This window comes from Oncorhynchus mykiss, chromosome 24, assembly GCF_013265735.2.
Source record: "Oncorhynchus mykiss isolate Arlee chromosome 24, USDA_OmykA_1.1, whole genome shotgun sequence".
NCBI lineage: Eukaryota > Metazoa > Chordata > Actinopteri > Salmoniformes > Salmonidae > Oncorhynchus > Oncorhynchus mykiss.
The window spans coordinates 17,485,056-17,509,336 of NC_048588.1; the positions used below are offsets into that span (position 1 = coordinate 17,485,056).

Below are 24,281 nucleotides of genomic sequence, written 5' to 3' on the forward strand. Positions count from 1 at the left end.
TAGTTAGTTAAATATACTGAACAAAACTATAAACGCACATGTAAAGTGTTGGTTCCATGTTTCACGAGCTGAAATAAAATATCCCCGAAAGTTTTCATACACACAAAAAGCTTATTTCTCTAAAATGTTGTGCACACATTTTTTACATCCTTGTTAATGAGCATTTCTCTTTTTCAAAGATAATCCATCCACCTGACAGTTGTAGCGTAACAAGAAGCTGATTAAACAGCATGATCATTACACAGGTGCACCTTTTGCTGGGGACAATAAAAGGCCACTCTAAAACGTGCAGTTTTGTCATACAACACAATGCCACAGATGTCTCAAGTTTTGAGGGAGCGTTCAATTGTCAGTACGTCCAACCGGCCTCACAATCTCAGACCATGTATAGGGCGTTGTATGGACGAGTAGTTTGCTGATGTCAACATTGTGAACAGAGTGCGCCATCGTGGCATTGGAGTCATGGTATGAGCAGGCATAAGCTACGGACTACGAATACAATTGCAATTTATCTATGGCAATTTGAATGCACAGAGATACCGTGACAAGCACGTTGTCGTGCCATTCTTCCGTCGCCATCAACTCACGTTTCAGCATGATAGTGCACATCCCTATGTCACAAGGATCTGTACACAAATAATGGAAGCTGAAAATGTCCCTGTTCTTCCATGGCCTGCGTACTCACCAGACATGTCACCCGTTGAGCATGTTTGGGATGCTCTGGATGATGTATGACAGCTTGTTCCAGTTCCCAACAATATCCAGCAACTTCGCACAGCCATTGAAGAAAAGTGGGACAACATTCCACAGGCCGCAATCAACAGCCTGATCAACTATATGCGAAGGAGATGTGTCGCGCTGCATGAGGCAAATGGTGGTCACACCAGATACTAACTGGTTTTCTGATCCACACCCCTACTTTTTTTTAAGGTGTCTGTGACCAACAGATGCATATCTGTATTCACAGTCGTGAAATCCATAGATTAGGGCCATGATGAATTTATTTCAATTGACTGATTTCCTTATGAACTGTAACTCAATAAAATCTTTGAAATCTGCATTGACCCTTTTTGGCACTAACTCTTTTGACTCATCACATACACTGCTGCTTCTGTTTATTATCTATCCTGTTGCCTAGTCACTTTATCCCTACCTATATGTACATATCTATCTCAGTTACCCACGTTACCGTTACTCATTCTGTATTTATTCCTCGTGTTATTATTTTTCTATTATCTATTTATCTCTCTGCATTGTTGGGAGGGGCCCGTAAGTAAACGTTTCACTGTTAGTCTACACCTGTTGTTTAATGAAGCATGTGACACATAACATTAGATTTCTCTCGCTCTCTCTCTCTCATGTTCTGATCTAACTGTTCTTAAACTAATCCCCCCACCCTTTTTCTCTCTCTCTCAGGGACAATATGCCGTTCCACCATGTGACGGCAGGGCTGCTGTACAAGGGGAACTATCTGAGTCACTCTCTGTCTGAGGATAACGACTGTGACCAGCTGGCCAGCATCTCTGAGGAGGAGCTAAACGGTGAGTCCCCTCAGGGCTTGGGCTAGTACTACTGGGGCTAGGTTGGTTTGGGTTTGGTTGGGTTATGTTGGGTTGGGTTGGGTTGGGCTTGGTTGGGTTATGTTGGGTTGGGTTGGGTTATGTTGGTTTGGGTTGGGTTGGGCTTGGTTAGTTGGTTTGGGTGAGAGGGGATAGAGATTAGGACTGGGACTGTGGATTTGGCTGGTGAGGGGCATAGAGGGACTTTGAGGAAGGCTGGGGTTTGGGTGTTTGATACGGGCACTATAAACACTAGGCTAGAGAGAGTAATGGGATAAGTAGTAAGACAGTATTCTGAGCCTAAACACAGTTTTGACATGAATCAGTGAGGTTGGACCAGTCAAAACACCAGTTGCTCCTGTCGCTGGAGCCAACAAACCGTTGTCTTTATAAACTATGAACCTTCTTAACTATGACTACATTTTCCTAACATCACTTATCACACCAGTAGAATTCGATTCATGGGCTTTTGCCCTCTCTGTTTTTGACATTAATTAGAGGCAGTAGCTGAGTCTGTGTTTATGAGTCTGTGTTTGTCTTGTGTGTGTTCTGTACGTCGTTCTGAGACTAATCACTCCACTGGCCAGGCCGGAGGTGGAGCCCAGCCCAGGCTTGATCGATATTATTATTATTAACATCATCACAGTGCTCACAGTGAACTACACTAGACGCTTCAACTACAAATACTGTAATAATCCAATGATGTCACATTAAAGGAAACTTCCACCCTAAAACTATATTTTGGTATTTGTTTCAGTAGTCCATTGTTGACATAGTCCCAAAATGCTTTGCTTGTCCGCAATCAGGTTTTCAAGATATGTAACTTTGAAAATACAGAAATCATCATCTTATGATGCAAAATGTATCATACAATGATGATTTCTGTATTTTGAAAGTTTTCCTTTGAGGTGTCTATGGCAAATTGGATGTAGAGTGCACCATAAATGGCTAATAGCCACCTACTCTGTCAAAGTCAGAGTGGTGTTATTATGCTACACCAATATTGGCAGTTTGCACTGCATGGCTTTCTGTTTTGGGACAGCGGTAATGTATTGGGTAAATGTAATGAATTGGGTAATGTATATAGTTCTTATTGGGAGGTCCTCATAAGGTCAATCAATGTAATGGACAAATACGCATATACTTCACCTCTGTCAGCAGAAATAAAGACAAAGTTATTGATCATATATGCACACTACACTACAGTAATGATTAGCAATCATCTCCTTGGCTTATTAGTTTATCCATAATAGCTTACACAAAGCTACCATTTAGCATGCTCACCATTTCCACCATGGGGATATTTACTGAGGCAATTTGGTGTTCCTACCTGTAAGTGTCTTTATCTATGGCCATTAACGTGATACAGTGTAACTGCACTGAGTTGAACTATCTGACTCACCACATACAGCACGTTGTCGTCAGTCAGCTTTAGTACAGCTACACATTGTTAAACTCTCAGCCTGTTGGAGAGGGGATATGGTTTCCCTTTGTGTCTTGTTCTGCGTGATGTGGACTGTCTGATTTGTGTGTGGTTGGTATGTGTGTGTGTGTGGTGCTCTGAGCGCTGCAGCGTGTAGAATAGATGTTGGTCTGGGTAGAGATCTTTGCGTACCAGGTAGTCTTGCCTCTGTCGATCTGTGCTGCTACTGCTTCTGCTGCTGTCTCTGAAAGGTCACGCAAGATGTGTGTATGAGATTATCATTTACAGAGACATACAGCACAGACAGCACTAACTTTATATCACATAGCAAATAGAACTCATTATAAACACTGGAAAGGTAGAGATCAGTAGTGTTTAGTAGGGAGAAAATGTTTTCCATCCAGGAGATACTACTTGAAGTTGTCCAATTTGAACAAATATTGAAGTTTTACATTGTAAAAAGTTTTGCTACGGTGTGCCCTACTGAACATGAGCGTGCTGATGCACTCGGCCTAGATTGCAAAGCAGGGTGCTGTTGAAGTGGCTCTAAAGTATTTTTCTACTCTGATTTATTTCTCTGTCTGAAATTTTCCTTAGGTATTCCTGTTCCTTTGGTAGTGTTTTGTCATCCATTCTTTGTCATCGTTCTCCGCGGTAAAGCTTTGGTTTTCAGAGCATCAGAAGAGGGCCCTAATGGATATGGGAGCAGTGGAGCATGAAATAGCAAAATAGCAGAAAAGATCTGTATGAATATATGACACGTGGTCTGAATGTTGTTGTTGTGTTCAAATGGGCCCGAGTCCTCAGACACAGGAACCTACTCTACAAAGGCCTGAGTCACTCACTCTGCTCCTCCTGGTGGGTTTATTCATGAGACGCTCATTTCCGTGTACCAAAATAAATCCATACACCTTTATTGTGCTTGTGTTGTTCTCTGTTTGTTGTGTTATGCTGTGTGTGTGTCTGTGTGTGTTCTCTAAAACAAGCGTCTGGTTGGAACTAGCTTTTGTACTGCGTTATGAAGGCAAATGGCTAAGTGTGTTTGCTCGGGCCAGATGTCTTGGGAAGCAGGGAATAACAAAAGACTGTTCAGAGGCTGGTAGAATGACTAACCTGAGCCCTCAGTAAACATCTGAGTGCTTTTAATGACCCGAAATATAGTTTCTCATTTTACAAGGTGATTTAAATACAGAGAAAAACCATGACATTTACACACCATTGTCCTCCTTGCAGCTCAGAGCACCAAATCACTCCTACTCCCCTAACTGGCTATGAAGGAATGACAGCTTCTCAGTAGATGATTGACAGATGATTGAACAAGGATAGGCTAAAGATTGGCAGCATGGGCAGGTCACCTCTAGGATGAAACTTTACTTCATGCTTGGGTTATCTTTGGACTACAATAAGTGTAAGTTAACCTGTTGTTTGCTCTTTCTCATTGTTTCAGCCAAGAACTCTACCACCACTATGTTTTGTTTATCGCATGGTCTTTTCAAGACTGGACCCGTAATATTCATGTTCTTGTTAGCACATGTTCTCAAAAAGTGTATGACATTGCATCCCATATCTGGAACACATTTGGACTTGATTCATGTTTGAGTTAGACTGGGTCTTGGGTGACTCCCTCTTTCTCTCCCTGGTCCTGGTGAGTTAAAGCCATGTATTCCAGTAGTACCCATCCTCAAATGATCCAGTATTCAGTAGTGTGCTGAAGCATACCATGCAAACATAGTGTTCTTTAGAGATCTGAAATTCTACCTTTAATTAAAAATACCCGTGGCTGCCTTTCTCTCTTTCCCCTCTCTCTCTCTATTCCTCTCTCTCTTTCTCTCTCTGTCTCTCTCTCTAGTTCTCTCTCTCTCTCTGTCTCTTTCTTCCTGCTTACTGCCTCCCAGTCATAAGACCTCTCCTCTCTGTAGACACACTAATAAAATATGAATTCATAAAAGCATAGCGGAGCCTGCTGACTTTTAGGCTCAGCGTTAACGGGTATGTTAAAAACTGAAGGTAAGGAGTAACACAGACACAGTACAGTGGCTTGTCGTACACACAGGGCAAGCTTATTTGACACCACCATAAAAGTTGCCTACCCGGTTGGTTATTGCAGATGTCATTTGCATTGTTCTTGAGCTAAGGCACAGAGCTAAAAGAATCCCTAACCATGATGGATGCTCCCTCTCCTCTCCCTTCTCCTTGTGTGTGTTTGTGTTGACAGAGATCCGGGAGGCATTCAGGGTGTTGGACCGGGATGGGAACGGGTTCATCTCCAAGCAGGAGCTGGGCATGGCCATGAGGTCTCTGGGATACATGCCCAGTGAGGTGGAGCTGGCCATCATCATGCAGAGACTAGACATGGATGGTGAGTCACATTCAGTACACATTTCACACATTTATAGTACACAGACACGTGCAGTTGCACGTGTAACAGAAGGTCCTATGTTCGAGTCCAGTGAGAGACAGGAATGGGACCTGTTACTCGCACACACACATAATTAAACATAAACAGATCCCTTCCTTCCTGTTTTCACACCATGATCACGTACACACAAAGACAGGGACAGGGTCATAGACACACCATCAGACACACACATATACATAAATATATCCCGTTCTTCCTTTTTTACACATTCATACACATGGGCCTACCTATGATTACATAATCACAAGCATAATCAATACATTTACATGAGTACTCATTCACCATTATGCACACACATTTTCATGTACATGCAGTACATTATATGCACACAGAAATGTGCACTCATTCGCACCATACATTCAAATCATGACTTTTACACTTTAAATAAGCATGAAGGATCCTACTATCCAAACACACACCGGAGGAGCATTTAACACATCCTATAGTCCCACTGTAGCAATATCTACCTCTAAGCTGTAGATGTGTAACGTGTTGGCTGTGGTCCCTTGCTCCATTTCATCTTAATACACCGTATTGCACATATTTATGCTAACACATTCACGCACAAACGCGCACGCACCATGCACGCACACACACACACATGTGATTACAGTAGGTCACATAGGGTGCCTGTGGTTTCTGTACTGAAGCCAGTCCCTACCTGACAGAGAAGATCTACAGTGCCTTCAGAAAGTATTCAGACCCATTGACTTTATCCACATTTTGTTACGTTACAGCTTTATTCTAAAATGGATTAAATAAAAAAATCCTCAGCAATCAACATACAATACCACATAATGACAAAGCAAAAACAGGTTTTTAGACATTTTTGCTAATGTATTAAAAACCAAAAACAGAAATACCTTATTTATATAAGTTTTCAGACCCTTTGCTACAAAACTCAAAATTGAGCTCAGGTGCATCCTGTATCCATTTATCATCCTTGAGATGTTTCTACAACTTGATTGGAGTCCACCTGTGGTAAATTCACCTGTCTATGTAAGGTCCCACAGTTGACAGTGCATGTCAGAGCTAAATCCAAGCCATGAGGTCAAAAGAATTGTCCGTAGAGCTCCGAGACAGGATTGTGTCGTGGCACAGATCTGGGGAAGGGTAACAAAACATTTCAGCAGCATTGGAGGTCCCCAAGAACACAGTGGCCTCCATCATTCTTAAATCAAAGAAGTTTGGAACCACCAAGACTCCCTGGTCAGGGAGGTGACCAAGAACCCGATGGTCACTCCAGACTTCCTTTGTGGAGATGGGATAAACTTCCAGAAGGACAACCGTCTCTGCAGCACTCCACCAATCAGGCCTTTATGGTAGTGGCCAGATGGAAGCTACTCCTCAGTAAAAGGCACATGACAGTCCGCTTAGAGTTTGCCAAAAGGCACCAAAAGACTCTCAGTCCATGAGAAACAAGATTCTCTGGTCTGATGTAACCAAGATTGAACTCTTTGGCCTGAATGCCAACAGTCACATCTGGAGGAAACCTGGCACCATCCCTACGGTGAAGCATGGTGGTGGCAGCATCACTGAATGTCCTTGAGTGGGTCAGCCAGAGCCTGGACTTGAACCCGATCGAAAATCATGGAGAGAACAGAACGCTCCCCATTCAACCTGAAAGAGCTTGAGAGGATCTGCAGAGAAGAATGGGATAAACTCCCCTAATACAGGTGTGCCAAGTTTGTTGCATTTCTTACCCAAGAAGAAGAATTGCTGACAAGGTGCTTCAACAAAGTACTGAGCAAAGGGTCTCAATACTTATGTAAAAGTTATATTTATATTTTTTTCTCCATTATCGGCTATTGTGTTTAGATTGATGAGGTGAAAAAGACAATCTAATCCATTTTAGAATAAGGCTGTAACATAGCAAAATGTGGAAAAAGTCCAGGGGTCTGAATACTTTCCGAAAGGCACTCTACATTTGCAAAAATGTTGGTAGATTAGCTTTAATTGTTTAAAGATCTTATGAAAGAGATTTGTGTGTTTTCTCACTATCTAATCATGGCAAGGGGTTGTTCAATGACAAACATGTGTTTGTTTAAAATCTATCACTTGATGGTTTCAAAGAAATCTCAGAGAAATAAGTACACAGTCAAATGTAACAAATAATTACTTTTTATAAAGAACTGTACAAATGCTATATTTGTGACATTCATATTTAACAAGACATTTTACAAATGTTTTCAATACAGTAATATGAGATCTGTAAGTAAAACATTTAAATTTGACGTTTTTGTCATTTAGCAGATGCTCTTATCCAGAGTGACTTACAGTATTAGTGCATTCATCTTAAGATAGCTGGGTGAGACAACCACATATCACAGTCAAATATACAGGATATGACCATTCCATTCCAGCTAAACAATGGAAATAAGCTAGTGTTTTGCAAAAAACACATTTTCATTTTCACACATGGGTACACATGAAGGTACCCATAAGCAATCACTTCTGATTAAAAAACACGTAAGGAATTGGTGGTTATAGCATTTTGGAAATCAACTCTTCAATTGAAAGCCATCACCTTCTGTGGAAACATTAGATGTGTCCACAGTAATAGCCACACACATTATGTAACATATGGCATTTGCTGGCCTTATGTTTCAAAACACTACATAACTGAAAAATATTCAAGTTTTTCACCCATTAGTCTTTTTTTTAACTTGCATTCTCCACTCAAATGTTTGCTGTTTGTTTGTTTTGTTTTGTTTGGCAGAATTGCAATAAAAACTGTAGTGTGTTGGAATGGTGCAGAGAATGATAGAAAGGGGATAACTGAATGCTCAAGGATGTGGACTGCTTCCTATTGCCTCTCCACTTGAAGAATAAGAATGCATAGCAAAACAATTTCTCCTCCTGTTAAAGTATACCTGCTATCAAATTGAAGGGTTGTTTGAAATACTGCTTTCGTCTCCTGCTATGGCAGGTTAGAACAGCGAGGAGCACCTATCTCTCATATTTGTTATAGATAGTGCTTGTACATTCTGAGGTGTGACAGCAATCAATGTATGAGTCCCTGTTGATCCCTGTTGGTTTGGTAGAGGGGGAGGACTGGAGGACCATTTCTCATCTGCGATGCCTTTGAAATCGTCAGTTGATTTCACTCGCTGTGACTGAGTGAAGACATTCCTTCAGAAGGAGATAAACTCGCTAGCCAAGATAAGAAGGGTGGACTGGATTGCTGTTGCTATTAAGTCTCTATTATTACAGTGAGAGATGTTTTAAAAACGTACATTTGCGTTCTGTGAAAAGCAATTGGCTTCAATCTCATCTCATTTTCATGTCTGTGGACACAACACAAAAGACCAGGGTGATCAAACGGAGGAGGCATCCATAGCCAAGAACATTGCCAGATAAATGGGATTTGAGGGTGTTTATTGCGTCTTTGCCAAGCTAGCAGCTGTGTGAATTAGAGACACGTGACACATTCACGGATGGCCATTGATTCTTTCTCTCTGAGCAGCAGCTGCAAAAGTCCAGCTGATCACTATAAAATATGGATTGACTCATTGAGTTGATCTGATAATCTGTCCTACTTTCAGAACGATCCCTCAGATTGTTATGCAGCTCAGCAGAATGCCCTTGGTGGATTGCTTATGAGCTTGTGGTCTTTGTTCGAGATATCAGCATTGCAATTGCTGCATTTGCTTTTTATAGTGGTGTAATGTTCATCATACATGATGCCTGTCATCAGCTGCTTTTGTTAGGAAGTGTTTATGGTTTAAATCACATCCATCCATCTGTCCATCCATCTGTCCATCCATCTGTCCATCCATCTGTCCATCCATCCATCCATCCATCCATCCATCCATCCATCCATCCATCCATCCATCCATCCATCCATCCGTCCATCTGTCCAGCCATCCATCCATCTGTCCATCCATCCATCCATCTGTCCATCCATCCATCCATCCATCCATCCATCCATCCATCCATCCATCCATCTGTCCATCCATCCATCCATCCATCTGTCCATCCATCCATCCATCCATCTGTCCATCCATCCATCCATCCATCCATCATGATAGCTCAGGGGCCCTGACTGCACTGTCTACTCTGGCTGACTGTCCCCAGTGATGAGGCAGGATGCCACTCTGCATATGCATGGGCACAGAGAGGGGCAATCGATGGCATCAAATGTGACAGTGCCAGCGTGCCTTAAGGAGGTCACCCCTGTCAGGGGAGAGGGAGGAGAAGAAGAGTGAAGGGGCAGATTGAGTTATCCTGCATGGGCAGCACACAACCTCTTCTGCAGGGAAATGAAGAAGAGGAGGCAGGAGAGAGAATAGGTATAGAATGGAAAGAACACAGACTCAAATGAACATATAGTTATTGTCCTTCTTACTGATTTGCAATTAAACTTTGTGAATAAGACATGTCATACTGTGTCTAGGAGACGGGCAGGTAGACTTCGATGAGTTCATGACGATCCTGGGACCCAAGCTCCTGTCTTCTGAAACCAGGGAGGGCTTCCTGGGGAGCACAATAGACAGTATATTCTGGCAGGTAAGGACTTCTCTCTTTTAACCTCTATCTTCTATCACCTTTCCTTTACCAAGCACTGGCCTGCAATAGCTGCAGTCATGGCCAGGCTGTGCAATAGCTGGCAATGAAATCAAAGAGACAGAGTGTAGTGTTTCAGTGTGTAGTGTGTAGAGGCAGAGTGTAGTGTGTAGAGGCAGAGTGTAGTGTGAAGGGGAGAGTGTAGTGTGTAGAGGCAGAGTGTAGTGTGTAGAGGCAGTGTTCTGTGTCAGTGTGTAGAGGCAGTGTTGTGTGTCAGTGTGTAGTGTGTAGAGGCAGAGTGCAGTGTGTCCGTGTGTAGAGGCAGAGTGTAGTGAGTAGAGGCAGAGTGTAGTGTGTAGAGGCAGAGTGCAGTGTGTCAGTGTGTAGTGTGTAGCGACAGAGTGTAGTGTGTCAGTGTGTAGAGGCAGAGTGTAGTATGTAGAGGCAGAGTGTAGTGTGTAGAGGCAGAGTGCAGTGTGTCAGTGTGTAGTGTGAAGGGGTAGAGTGTAGTGTGTCAGTGTGTAGTGTGAAGGGGTAGAGTGTAGTGTGTAGAGGCAGAGTGTAGTGTGTCAGTGTGTAGTGTGAAGGGGTAGAGTGTAGTGTGTAGAGGCAGAGTGTAGTGTGTCAGTGTGTAGTGTGAAGGGGTAGAGTGTAGTGTGTAGAGGCAGAGTGCAGTGTGTCAGTGTGTAGAGGCAGAGTGTAGTGTGTCAGTGTGTAGTGTGAAGGGGTAGAGTGTAGTGTGTAGAGGCAGAGTGCAGTGTGTCAGTGTGTAGAGGCAGAGTGTAGTGTGTCAGTGTGTAGTGTGTAGCGACAGAGTGTAGAGGCAGAGTGTAGTGTGTAGAGGCAGAGTGTAGTGTGTCAGTGTGTAGTGTGAAGGGGTAGAGTGTAGTGTGTAGAGGCAGAGTGTAGTGTGTCAGTGTGTAGAGGCAGAGTGTAGTGTGTCAGTGTGTAGTGTGAAGGGGTAGAGTGTAGTGTGTAGAGGCAGAGTGCAGTGTGTCAGTGTGTAGAGGCAGAGTGTAGTGTTTCAGTGTGTAGTGTGTAGAGGCAGAGTGTAGTGTGTCAGTGTGTAGTGTGTAGAGGCAGAGTGCAGTGTGTCAGTGTGTAGAGGCAGAGTGCAGTGTGTCAGTGTGTAGAGGCAGAGTGTAGTGTTTCAGTGTGTAGAGGCAGAGTGTAGTGTGTCAGTGTGTAGTGTGTAGAGGCAGAGTGCAGTGTGTCAGTGTGTAGAGGCAGAGTGTAGTGTGTAGAGGCAGAGTGTAGTGTGACAGTTCCTGATGGCCAGATGTTGTCTTGTCTGGTGGCAGTGCCTCCTGCCTTGGAGATGGTGGCAGGACATAATCCATGCGCCGTTTGGCCAGATGTTCCTGCACTGAAATGGAGGGGGAGGATGATAGCTAGCGAGGGAGTCAGAGTCAGAGTAGAGAGTTAAAGTGACAGGGTGAGAAGATTCGAGCGAGTAACAGAAGTAGGGGTGAAAGCGAATTAATCAAAGAGTGAAAGGGAGAGAAAGACAACGAGAGCAAGTGAAAGAACAACACTTAGAGAGAGAGAGAACCACACTCAGGGAGAGAGAGAGAACAGTCCAGGACGGAGAGAGAGAGAGAAAGAGAGGGACATTTGGCTCTGTGGAGCACACTTGGCATGGTTCTCTCTCTGATGCTATCATGGCTGTGACCCAGTCTGTCTCTGGGGAGCAGGAGCTCTTGGTTTTCACTGTGAGGACATGCTCTCTGGTGCTGCAGGTGCAGACACAGTGGTCTCCGTGCCAACCCTGTTTGGCTGAGATGAGCTTGACCTTGACTTGCTGATATGAGGCGGGAGGATGGAGACCAGAGCGCGTGGCTGTATCTTTCTGAGAAGTGGGGGGAAATCAGGGAATTGGAGTTGCTCAGATGATTTCTAGCTACTCCTGTGTCTATAGTTGTCCTCCAAAGAGGGGGGTTGGAGTTGGTCTTGTGTCTTTCGAGGAATTGGTTCCCTCATATACATACTCACATTTTTGATTGTTTGATAAATGAATATCCAGAGGCGCTTGGTTGATAATCTTGCTAATCTAATCTTGTTTGTGATGATACACCATATACAGCATCTCTGTTTGCTATTCAGAAAATAATATCTTAATGTTATTCCATCCTGATAATCCCGCCTCATTCTCCGTGGTCGATGTATTGTAGCCTACAGTTTTACATTTTAATGTCCAGTTTCCTGAGGTACAGTGAGGGAAAAAAGTATTTGATCCCCTGCTGATTTTGTACGTTTGCCCACTGACTAAGAAATGATCAGTCTATAATTGTAATGGTAGGTTTATTTGAACAGTGAGAGACAATATAACAACAAAAAAATCCAGAAAAACGCATGTCAAAAATGTTATAAATTGATTTGCCACTCTTTGGCACATGACATGGAGTACAGGGAGCGGCTTAGCTAAAGAGACTGGTACCTAAGCTAAGTTAAGACTGCATCAAAAACAACCGGCAATGTTGTTCTTTGCCAATCAAAGAGTAAAAGTGCAGTTTATCGTTCTTGGTAAATGCAAACAATAACCATATGGGCACGAGCCCAACTTCCATTCCATATGGATGTGTTTCAGTTACAGTAAATATAGTGCCAACACTTAACCTTAATGAACATAGTACTCTATACCCGCTGGACACAGACGTCATTTCAACATCCAGTTTTGATTTATATTTGATTGAGTTGTCAACCTATGTGAATTTGAATAAAAAACATGAGCTGACGCACAAATTATTTTATGTAGATGTGCTGACTAAAGCCAAATAAACAATAAGCTATAAAAATAAAGAGTTGCATACTCTCTCTCTCTCTCTCTCTCTCTCTCTCTCTCTCTCTCTCTCTCTCTCTCTCTCTCTCTCTCTCTCTCTCTCTCTCTCTCTCTCTCTCTCTCTCTCTCTCTCTCTCTCTCTCTCTGTGTGTATATGTATAGAGAGAGTGTATATATACAGGGCCAGTGATGCCGAAACATTGGTGAATAAATAAATTACTGGGAGTTTACATAGAGAGTGTGCAACTCTCTTTATTTTTTTTATAACTAATGTGAATTCAACATGAAATCAACAAATATTTGAAACATGTTATTGGATTTAGGTTAAAAGTTGGGTGAAAAAAATACGTACATTCCCAAACGTCCTTTATGTTGTTGACCTTTGCAAATCCAATCTGTTTTCCATGTTCATTCAACGTAATCACATACATTTTTTGTTGTTGAAATTACTTGGAAACAATGTTGATTCAACCAGTTTGTGCAGAGTGGGTATCTAGTCTATCTGTTAAGCACTTTGTTGATGTAAAAAGAGCTTTATAAAATACATTTATTTGATTGATTAATGGAAAGAAAACTAGACAGAGGCTATGATGAACAAGAACAAAGTAACAAACTGATACAAACACAATCAGCAAACAAGACCGGCAAAGCTTTCACACCACAGCGTTATGACTGTGCCTCTTGGCAGAACACATCCGAGGTGAAATCTGAATACGTTTGAATAGCCAACCTGTTCCATAAAACATGAATCAGGATGACGGGCCAGACGCACAACAATTCTGTGACACTGAAAGCATTAGCCAGGAGACGAGGAGAGTAACCTTATGAAAGTTCCTGGCTGTCAATGCTTCTGCTGGCGTTTCATAAATCTCTGATGCTTCGGAGGGGAGGATGAGGACGGTGCTTTTAAGTATTTATTCTCTGTGGCATGTTGCTTCAGGGTCTTTCTCCATCAAGGGCCATGTGTGTCACCAAGCAGGCGCAGGGCTTCTCGGCTCAGTCTCTCTGAGAGACACTAGGCTGGTGTTTGTGTGTGCGTGTGTGTGCGTGTGTGTGCGTGTGTCACCAAGCACAAGGCTCTTCAGCTCAGTCACTCTAAGAAGCAGGCTGAAGAAGGCACAAGGCAGCTAACTTAATTAAGACACTTCAGACTTTAGAGGTCTTCAGGGGTTCTGCAACTGGTGCCTCAGCAGAGGAGTTCTTAAGCCCAGTGTCCTGTTTTTCTGTTAACTGAAAGCTAAACAGTCAACTTTATTTTTTGCAGTTGATTACAAAACCTTATGACATATACTGTGTCATCCAATCTAACCGAATACTAAGTTCAAGTTTATGGTTTGCTGGGTAGAGCAAGTCAATCTACTAATGTTAGGGTGGTGATGTCACACTCACATCCTTCCCAGTTGTAGAGGTTGGTTGCTTCAGTAAGAAATTATTTAGCATTCTGTCATGGCTCTCACCTACCTACTCACTCATCTCTGCTCTTGTAGAAGTTCTTAATGTACCGAATGATCCCATTGGGGTGAATATGTGCATGTAATTAGACAACAGCAAACGTCTCACGTCCGTGTCGATGGTAATGTTAATCATCTGTCTCTCGCATTCCCAGGGTTTCTCTAATGATACCACAATTACAGTCACATCTCATCAGCTTTTCATGTGGTTTGGGACTTGAGTGTCATTGCTTTGATATTCTCTACTTTAAGTAAGAGTCTCCAACTTTTAAGTATTCCTGAGTGCATAAAAGGCATTACTCTCCATCTTCCTCTCTCTCTCCATCTTCATCTCCCTGCCTCTGACCAGCACCCAAATATAGCAAGGCTACAAAGTACACTTGTGTTATGAGAGCTTTATATGTCACTCCTTTACTCTGTTTCTTATTAGTACTGCAGAATACAAAAGACTGTCAACAGAATAGCGATGTCCGGGTTGACTCATAACACGCTGTCCCTGCAGGTGGGTTTAGGGATATTAAATATTGTGTGGATGAAGGGCAGGTGGGTGGAGGGCAGGCTGAATAAAGGGAAAACAATACCTTAATAAAATCCATAAATGTGTACATTTTGTGCAATGTATATCTACATCTATATCTATCTATAGGCTACATTGAAGTTTTTCTTTAATTATTTTAGGCTAACTGGCATTAGTGCGTAGGCTTTAGGGCCTAACTGTACCCACGCTAAAAAGCTTACACGCCAATCGCCAAATGCTTTTGGGAACAACAGAAAAGTTCAGGTTGATCCACAGAGGCAAAAAGGACAATGTCGGAGTTTGATTCAATAAGAGAAAAGCTGTGAATTGGAGAGTTGAAAATAAAGAGAAGCGAGGGCCAGAACAGTCATGTTTGTGGAGGATTTGGTGAAATGGTGAAAGAGGATGATAGCAGTTATGTTATGTGCATTGATTGTGAGGCACTATATAAATTCAACAGTCACAAGACAGGGACTTCAAATAGGTCTATGACAAGTCAAGGGAACTGTAGCCTACTGTTCAGATGGGTTAAATAAAATAGGTCTAGAACCTCTCACATAACCTTAATATTCACTAATTAAGCATTCTCCTTTTTACCTCTGCATTTGGCGATTGGCATGTAGGCTATGTAACGTGTGTACACTTACATTAAAATAAAATAAAATACTAAATAAAAACACAAGGCCTATAGGTTATTTAGTATTTGTATTTATTAAGGATCCCCATTACTACTCTTCCTACTCTTCCTGGGGTCCAGAAACATTAGGGCAGTTATATACAATTAAACATTTTACATAACACTACCCAATACAGTGTGTTCCCTCAGGCCACTACTCCACTATCACATATTTACAATACAACATTCATGTGTACGTGTGTAGAGTGCGTGTCTTATCATTTGTATATGTGTATGTGCATGTGTGTCTCTCCGCAGTTTTTGCTATTCCATAAAGTGTGTTGTTATCTATTTCTTAAATCTCATTCTACTGCTTGCATCAGTTACCTGATGTGGAATAGAGGTCCATGTAGCCATGGCTCTATGTAGTACTGTGTGCCTCTCATAGTCGGTTCTTGACTTTGGGATTGTGAAGAGACCTCTGGTGGCATGTCTTGTGGGGTATGTATGAGTGTCTGAGCTGTGTGCTAGTAGTTTAAACAGACACCTCTGTGCATTCAGCTTGTCAACACTTCTTACAAAAACAAGTAGTAATGAAGTCAATCTCTCCTCCACTTTGAGCCAAGAGAGATGTACATGCATATTATTGATGTTAGCTCTCAGTATACATTTACATTCCGATGTCCCTCTTTGTGGCACCTGACCACACGACTGAACAGTAGTCCAAGTGCGACAAAACTAGAACCTGTAGGATCTGATAGTCTTGTTAAAAATGCAGAGCTGTGCTTTATTATGGACTTCTCCATCTTTGCTACTGCTGTATCAACATGTTTTGACCATGACACTTGCTCAATTACAACTTGCTCATGTAACGGATGTGAAACGCTAGCTTAGTTAGCGGTGGTTCGCGCTAAATAGCGTTTCAATCGGTGACGTCACTTGCTCTGAGACCTTGAAGTAGTAGTTCCCCTTGCTCTGCAAGGGCTGCGGCTTTTGTGGAGCGATGGGTAACGATGCTTCGTGGGTGACTGTTGTTGATGTGTGTAGAGGGTCCCTGGTTCGCGCCCGGGTATGGGCGAGGGAACGGTCTCAATTTCCACATGATTTATTACAAGATTTAGTTGAGGCACACAAGAAGCAGGATAGCATGCGCCCTCTGCTCCCGGCGATACCTCCAGACCTCCCACAGCAGGCAGACCTCCCACAGCAGGCAGTGCCCCGTCAGATCCAGAGACAGCGAACTCGACAACGATGTCATTGAGTGCAGTGAAGCTATTCCTTATGTCAGTCTGCTCCAAACCTCTCGCAGACACTCCACGTTGCAGTATACGTCAGGCCCGAGCGGCGACAGGAGTTGAGAACGAGAAAGCGTTTTCCCCATAAATTCATGCAGAATAGAAATGTGCTCGCTATTGCCACCTCATTCCTGTAATCCTCCACAAGCAAACAACTGCCACATCGGAACTCCAGAATGTCAATATTGCCGTTTACAAAGCGTAATATACACGGTTTCTACAGCGCTGGAAACGTCCGTTAGCTATTCCAGGAGAAGCGGGTTCCATTGCAACCTAGATAACTAGCTGGTTAGTTGGTAGCAGGTGTTGACACAAACACTTAGAAACAAAATAAAAATAAAACAAAATAAAAAACTTCATAAGCAATAGGCCGAAATAACAGGTGGAGGCGCAGAAGACTTCCACCCGGTTACGTAACCCTGCACCTTAGAGGCTGCTGCCCCATACACATAGACTTGAAATCACTGGCCACTTTGATTATGGAACATTAGTCACTTTAATAATGTTTACATATTTGTTGCTTTACTCATCATATACTGTATTCTATTCTACTGTATTTTAGTCTATACCACTCCAACATTGCTCATCCTAATATTTATATATTCCTTAATTCCATTATTTGACTTTTAGGTTTGTGTGTATTGTGTGTATGAATTGTTAGATATTACTGCAATGTTGGAGCTAGAAACACAAGCATTTCTCTACACCCGCAATAACATCTGCTAAGCATGTGTATGTGACAAATACAAGTTGATTTGATTTGATGTGAGGTACTTGAGTTCGTGACAGGAGTTTGTGGAGTTCGTGACGGGAAATTATTGTGATTCAACACAGCAGCCTCTGGTCTCTCATGCTCTGTTATTGGAGAAATCTATTCTCTGAAGTGCCAACATTGTTTCTATGCCTACGTTGCGTTGTAAATCTGAACTGAAAAACATTTCAGGCTATTCCGTTAAAACAACTGCAGCCTATGCGCAAAATGTAATCAAAATTATAATCCTAATTGGCACATTTTAAAATGTCATTTTGTGAGGCGCAGCTGGGAACTAGTTCTGTAGGCCCTGCGATGACAAGTGGTGGTGTCAATAAACCAGAATTGGAGAATCCTCCATCATTGTTTAAATCTCCAGTTTGGTAACATTTTGGCTTCCCAGTAGATTACAACGGCGATGGACTGAGAGTTGTGGATAAAATGTTAACAGTATGGTGCCACGCTCAGTGAGAATAGCCTATGCAGCTGCCAATACCTCAAATATGTTGACACATTTACATCGACATCACCCCAGTACACCGAAGCAAGACAGAAACGCAAATAAACTACATCTCCCCTCTGCATTCAACCAGCCCTTGGCAGTTAATTCTGACCATGCCAAAGAAATGACAAATTATTTGTTTATATTTGTTACTAACTAAGGAAATGGCCTCTATAACAGCATTTTCATGCTGTAAGTTTCACAGATCCCCATCTACGACATTCACTCCCCAAGCGTACTCCCCAAGCGAACTCCAAAACGAACCCAGTGGTTGAGCTGACCATTTGAAAGGACGTCACTGTGCTTGCTTAGCTGTATCTCTTTCCCCCCAATCCATCTCATTCCGACAATCAAACTCTGGACCTTTACAGGTCCCCATTTGCTACATATGCACAATATGCAGTCTCTTTAATGATCTCAAAATCTGGCCTTTCTCTCTGGGCTTTATATCATGTGAAACCTTAATTAAGGAGACCATTCTAGTCATTATCACCAAACCTTTGTATGAGCTACTGCCTTTTAAAAGCTGTATATGAAAGCTGCTTTCATACAGCCTCAGTGAACTGAATCTGTGTAAGAGACATTACCATTGCATTATTCTTACAGCCCACACTCAGTCAGTCAATGTCTCTCTCCCTCTCTCTCTCCCTCTCCCTCTCCATCTCCCTCTCTCTCTCTCTCTCTCTCTCTCTCTCTCTCTCTCTCTCTCTCTTTCTCTCTCTCTTTCCCTCTCTCTCTCTCTCTCTCTCTCTCTCTTTCTCTCTCTCTATCTCTCCCTCTCCCTCTCTCCCACTCCCTCTCCCTCTCCCTCTCCCTCTCTTTCTCTCTCAAAATATGCTTATTATTTAGGCATGACATTTTTCTGGACTGTTATACATCCTAAAATATTAAAATGTTTACAGTTTTTGTAAATTGCTAAAACACAATTTCTGAAACCTTGCTCCATTTCCTGAAAACATTAAACAAAAAAACTCATCTTCAAGCACTATTTACATAACCTCTGACTCCCCTTGCAAAATGAAACATTCGCCTCAAAACAGTTTTACCTGTGTTCAAAATCAAACGCTGCTCTTAAATCATAAACAAAGTGAGCAAAATGATATACACTCCCAATCAGTCAGTAAACAATGCACCGAAAAATAGAAAACACATTGTTCAAAACATACAATTCTCAGGGAGAAGTACATTTTTAATAAAAAAAAAATATTCATATTTTTCCGTAATTGTCTTTTGATGAACGAAAACATGTTCTATCATAGTAGTTCAAAATTGATCAGAAATTACTACTCTGCTTTGCTCTTTGCAATTTAGTTTTTTGTTCTTCGTCCTCCTTGTACCCCAATTTTTACAGTACTGTACCCTGCATCTCACAAACTTGTCCTTTGTCACTGTGATACTGTAATTCTTGTTCTTTGTTGATATGAATCTGCAACCAGTCAAAATCTATTGAGCAGTCAGTACTGTTAATAAATGGAAAGCACAATGTTCAGGACCATACAATTTGTCTATTGTACAGTATACAGCCTACAATGCACTGTACTACAGTATTCATTCTCAGACTTTCTCCTTCGCACCTTCAACAACCTGTTTGCTCTCTGAACTGGCTTATATTGGTTGTGTCGCATCATTTGAAACAGGTTAAATCAACTTTGAGTGGTTGTGTTCAATCAATGACATATGTTCTCTATTTGTATTTGATTGTTGCCACTTGTGTTTACCAGTATGGATGACATGTGCATTAGAGTGCAGAATGTGTTTTGAGAATGAGAATGTGTTTAGAGTTTTGCTAAAAAGCCTAAGTGAGATCTGCAAATTGTGTTTTACCATGTGAAATGGTTTAAGGTATTGACAACAGACTGCATAATTAGCTAAATGAGTCCAGGCAACTGAGAAATTTGTTCAGCCAATGGGTTTTAGTGTTTTAGCATTTGAGAAAAACTGTAATGGGTAACTTCAGGCATTTATGTTAGTCAATTGAATTCTTAGAGAGAGAGAGAGAGAGAGAGAGCAATATTTACTGTGATGAATTCAGAATCAGCATGATTGAGAGTTCATTTCATTACTTTTAAAAATGTAAAAGGTTGCCCTTTCTCTTGCACCAGAGTTTTGGCTGTTCTGAAAAGGTAATAATCCTTGAATACAGATCAAGCCAGATTCGGATTAAATAGGAACACACGGACCTTGGCCTCATAAAGTTTCCATAATGCTTCAATCTTAAAGAGATCCATGTATTACCCCTGGAACAGTTCAGTTTACAGTAGCCTACCTGACAATGTCACCTTAACACTTCTCGTTTCAGACCATCTCACCTCCTGGGCCCATCTAAAAAACTATTCTCAGAGCATGAGTGCTGATCTAGGATTTGTTTTGTCTATTAGGTCATAATGAATGAGATGACATGGACAAGGGGGCACAGCACTCCTACTCTGAGATACTTTACAAATATGGGCCCTTGACTTCAGTTTTCCGTTATTCTGTAAACTCCTACCTGTTTTGAATAATTACGAGCACCCTACTGGCACACACTGGTTGAATCAACGTTGTTTCCATGTCATTTCAATTAAATTACTTTAAACCAATGTGGAATAGACATTGAATTGTTTTCTGTGCCCGGTGGGACAGGTCAAGTTACCTGATCTGTCCGATGTTAATAAATGGGCTCAGGGGTAGCCAGCAGTACTCTTACTAACCTGCTGAATGTTAAACAGAATGTCTGTGTCCTGCACATCCAGATACTGTGAAGTAAAGTATATATATAAATATATATATTTTTTTTTTACTTTCTTCCGAAGGCAAGTTGAGCAAAGACTAATGTAATTTTTGTCTGGCTTGTGCCTAACATAACAAAACCCTTTCCTGTAGCTGAGATAATTGACAGCCAGGTGAGATGACTGATTAGGACCTGCCTAGAGAAGGATTGACAGAGCACAGCATGGGGTGAGACCATGATTGAGAGGTTGAACCTTTCTAATTATTATTCACACAACCTCACATACTTCTTCTTCTTCTTCTTCCTCTTCTTCTTCCTCTTCCACACCAGTCTGTATCAATGCTTATTATTACATTCAGAAAGGTTAAAAACTCTTACTAAGTAAATGCATTTCCTTTTTCCCTTGTACGATACGAATCTCTGAAACGCACAAACAATTACCAAAATGCCCCTTTTTTACGTGACTTGGGAGTTGTGAGATTATTCTTTGTAGCTTTCTGGAACTCAGCAGCAGATTCAAGCTGCTGATTTAATTGTCTCTGGCTGTGATGATTCATCCTATGATTATATCAATTCCAAGCTCAGAACCTCATCAACTAGTACTTTTCACATCATCTAAATAAGAAATGTCAAATCTAATTAGTAGAATCTATTTAATGTTGTTTATTTACAGTTTTGTTTTTATCATTGAGGTTTACTGTTTTGTACCCTAGGTATGTACAAGGCAGTAAGTGAAACTCACTACACATGAGCACAGTTTACATGTGTAGTGAGTTTCACTATCGCACAGATATGTAGACCAACTGTTTTCCGTCAGCCATTGTTGTGAATTGTGTTGCAGCCTAATGTCTATAAAGCTGAGGGATGAGACTGGAGAAATGTACCACTTTCCAAATAATTGAGCTAGGATTGAACTATGGATGCAAGGACTGACAATCCATTATGGGTTTTAACACATTCTGAAACTATACATTGTTTTTAGATTTGCTGATGTTTTGACACAGACTGTTTTCCCTTGAAATAAGAATCTTGAGCTGTATCTAATCTAAGCCTATAGCTAGGTTTTCTTATTCTGATCCCAGCCATATTCAGACAGTTTAAGATGTGTTGTGCAATGTGTTGTGCATTAGCTAGCACTCTGTCTGAAGCCTAATACATTTTACTCTCATCAATAAATCACTTCCGTTAATCTTTCATTTTCCCTCCATTTGTGCAGGGGCATCTCTTTTTTAAGCAAATCAAATATGATGAATTATACATGGACCACAATAATCTTTCTGAAGAGAGAGAGAGGAGAGAGAGAGAGAGAGAGAGAGAGAGAGAGAGAGAGAGAGACAGACAGACAGACAGACAGACAGACAGGCAGACAGACAGACAGACAGACAGACAGACAGACAGACAGACAGACAGACAGACAGACAGACAGACAGACAGACAGACAGACAGACAGACAGAGAGGGAGAGAGGGAGAGAGGGAGAGAGGGAGACAGACAGACAGAGAGGGAGAGAGGGAGAGAGGGAGACAGAAAGGGAGAGAGGGAGACAGAAAGGGAGACAGAAAGGGAGAGAGGGAGACAGGGAGAGAGGGAGACAGACAGACAGACAGACATACAGACAGACAGACAGACAGACAGACAGACAGACAGACAGACAGAGGGAGACAAACAGAGGGAGACAGACAGACAGACAGACAGACAGACAGACAGACAGACAGACAGACAGACAGACAGACAGACAGACAGACAGACAGACAGACAGGGAAACCAAGCGACGGAAATAGTTTTTTTATATCATCAGTTACACAGTGGACGTTTTAACTGGGTGAGTTAATTATTAACGAATTGCTTCTCTGGGTTATGATTTTTTATAGGACATAAGTAACATTATTTAACAGGCTTCTCTCACAGCACTGATAGTGATGTACTAATGGACAGGAAATTGAATGTCAGTAATGGTATACATATTTCTGACTTCTCATTTCCATGTTATGAGAAGAACTCCACAAGTGCCCTCAGCTATTCTTTGTTAGTCTGCCTGTCTGCCATATTCTCTCTGGTATAATTTGAAAACCTGAACATCAGTGGCTCAGAGTTTTCCTTTTCGATATTACATTCATTTATTCCCTATTTCTTCACATGAAGAAGGGTACTAAAGGTAGCCTACAACCTTTGGGAAGAAAGACAGACTCATAAAACTATTTGCTCCGGGAAACTTAGATGAACATAAAGTGCCAAAACATGCTCTGATATTGTGCATCAGTAAAGACATCCTCTAGATCTCTCAGGCTAGAATGACAACTGAAATGAGACTACTGGTTCAAAAAATACTGTAAAGTCTTTACTTTCCTCTTGAACGTTTCTGTAGAGACTGACTGACTCACTAAATCAAATCAAATTGTTTTTGTCACATACACAGTTTACAGCAGGTATAAAAGGTGCAGTGAAATGCTTACGTGCTAGCTCCTTCAACATTGCAGTACAATAATCGATATCAATAAGTGTTTTGATCGAGCACTTGAATAAATAGTACAGATGCATTATCTTAATTTGACCATGCTTCTCACAGCAGGAAAATTATCCTGCAGCAACAGGAAATGTGAATTATTATGTGGATTATAATTAATGGACATTTTTTAAAGGGTTGATCCATTTTTTGTGCGGACAAATCAAGTATGATATTTTTGTGGAAATTACAAACGTAAAAAACCTTGAATGCGCTACAATTTGCATTTCCTGCTATGCAGAAAATTATTTCTGACAACAGTGATCAAATTACAGTGCTAGATAAAGGGGGAGTAATCAGGTTAGTGATGGAGTCCAGGTGTGCCTCATGATGAGGAGCAGGTGTGTGTAATGAGGGTAGCCCAGGTGTGCATAATGATGGGTTGCCAAGACTGGTGGTTAGTAAACCGGTGATGTCGAGCACCGGAGCGGGGGAGCGGAAGTAGACGTGACAATTGACTGTGTGTGTGTGTGTGTGTGTGTGTGTGTGTGTGTGTGTGTGTGTGTGTGTGTGTGTGTGTGTGTGTGTGTGTGTGTGTGTGTGTGTGTGTGTGTGTGTGTGTGCGTGCGTGCGTGCGTGCGTGTGTGTGTGTATGGGTTGGATGTGTGGTGACTCAGTCCAAGTAGTTTGTAAGGTGCAGATAGTCTCTGTGGTACAGATAGTCTCTGTGGTACAGATAGTCTCTGTGGTACAGATAGTCTCTGAGGTACAGATAGTCTCTGAGGTACAGATAGTCTCTGAGGTACAGATAGTCTCTGTGGTACACATAGTCTCTGAGGTACACATAGTCTCTGAGGTACAGATAGTCTCTGAGGTACAGATAGTCTTTGTGGTACAGATAGTCTCTGAGGTACAGATAGTCTCTGTGGTACAGATAGTCTCTGAGGTACAGATAGTCTCTGAGGTACAGGTCGGGGAAAGTATACAGCTTGGGTTTTGAAGTTCAAAAAAAGTTTGTTAGCCAACAGTAAACTATGACCCTTTAGGATCCAACGCTAATTAGTTAAGCACAGCAGATGGCTCCCTTTAGGTCAAACACAGTCCGAGCGAAGCACTTAGTATATCAATATCTCAACCTTAGACCATCTCTGACTATACATCTGTGAAATGATGCTGGTATAAAGAGAGAGAGTATAAAGGATTCTGGATATAAAGAGAGAGAGAGTATAAAGGGTGCTGGGTATAAAGAGAGAGAGAATAAAGGGTGCTGGGTATAAAGAGAGAGAGTATAAAGGGTGCTGGGTATAAAGA

At 41.8% G+C, this 24,281-nt stretch overlaps 1 protein-coding gene across 2 annotated transcripts in view; it reads left to right on the top strand.

Annotated features, from left to right (window-relative positions):
• The window catches only part of LOC110503891 (calcium-binding protein 8), a 56,477-nt gene that overhangs the window by 14,606 nt on the left and 17,590 nt on the right, over positions 1-24,281 (top strand). For both annotated transcript variants that reach the window (XM_036961470.1, XM_021582510.2), the window contains exons 2-4: positions 1,417-1,541; positions 5,198-5,341; positions 9,798-9,910. In XM_036961470.1, coding sequence (XP_036817365.1) covers positions 1,424-1,541; positions 5,198-5,341; positions 9,798-9,910 — 375 coding nt within the window. In that variant the 5' untranslated portion in view covers positions 1,417-1,423. The remainder of the gene's footprint in view (positions 1-1,416; positions 1,542-5,197; positions 5,342-9,797; positions 9,911-24,281) is intronic.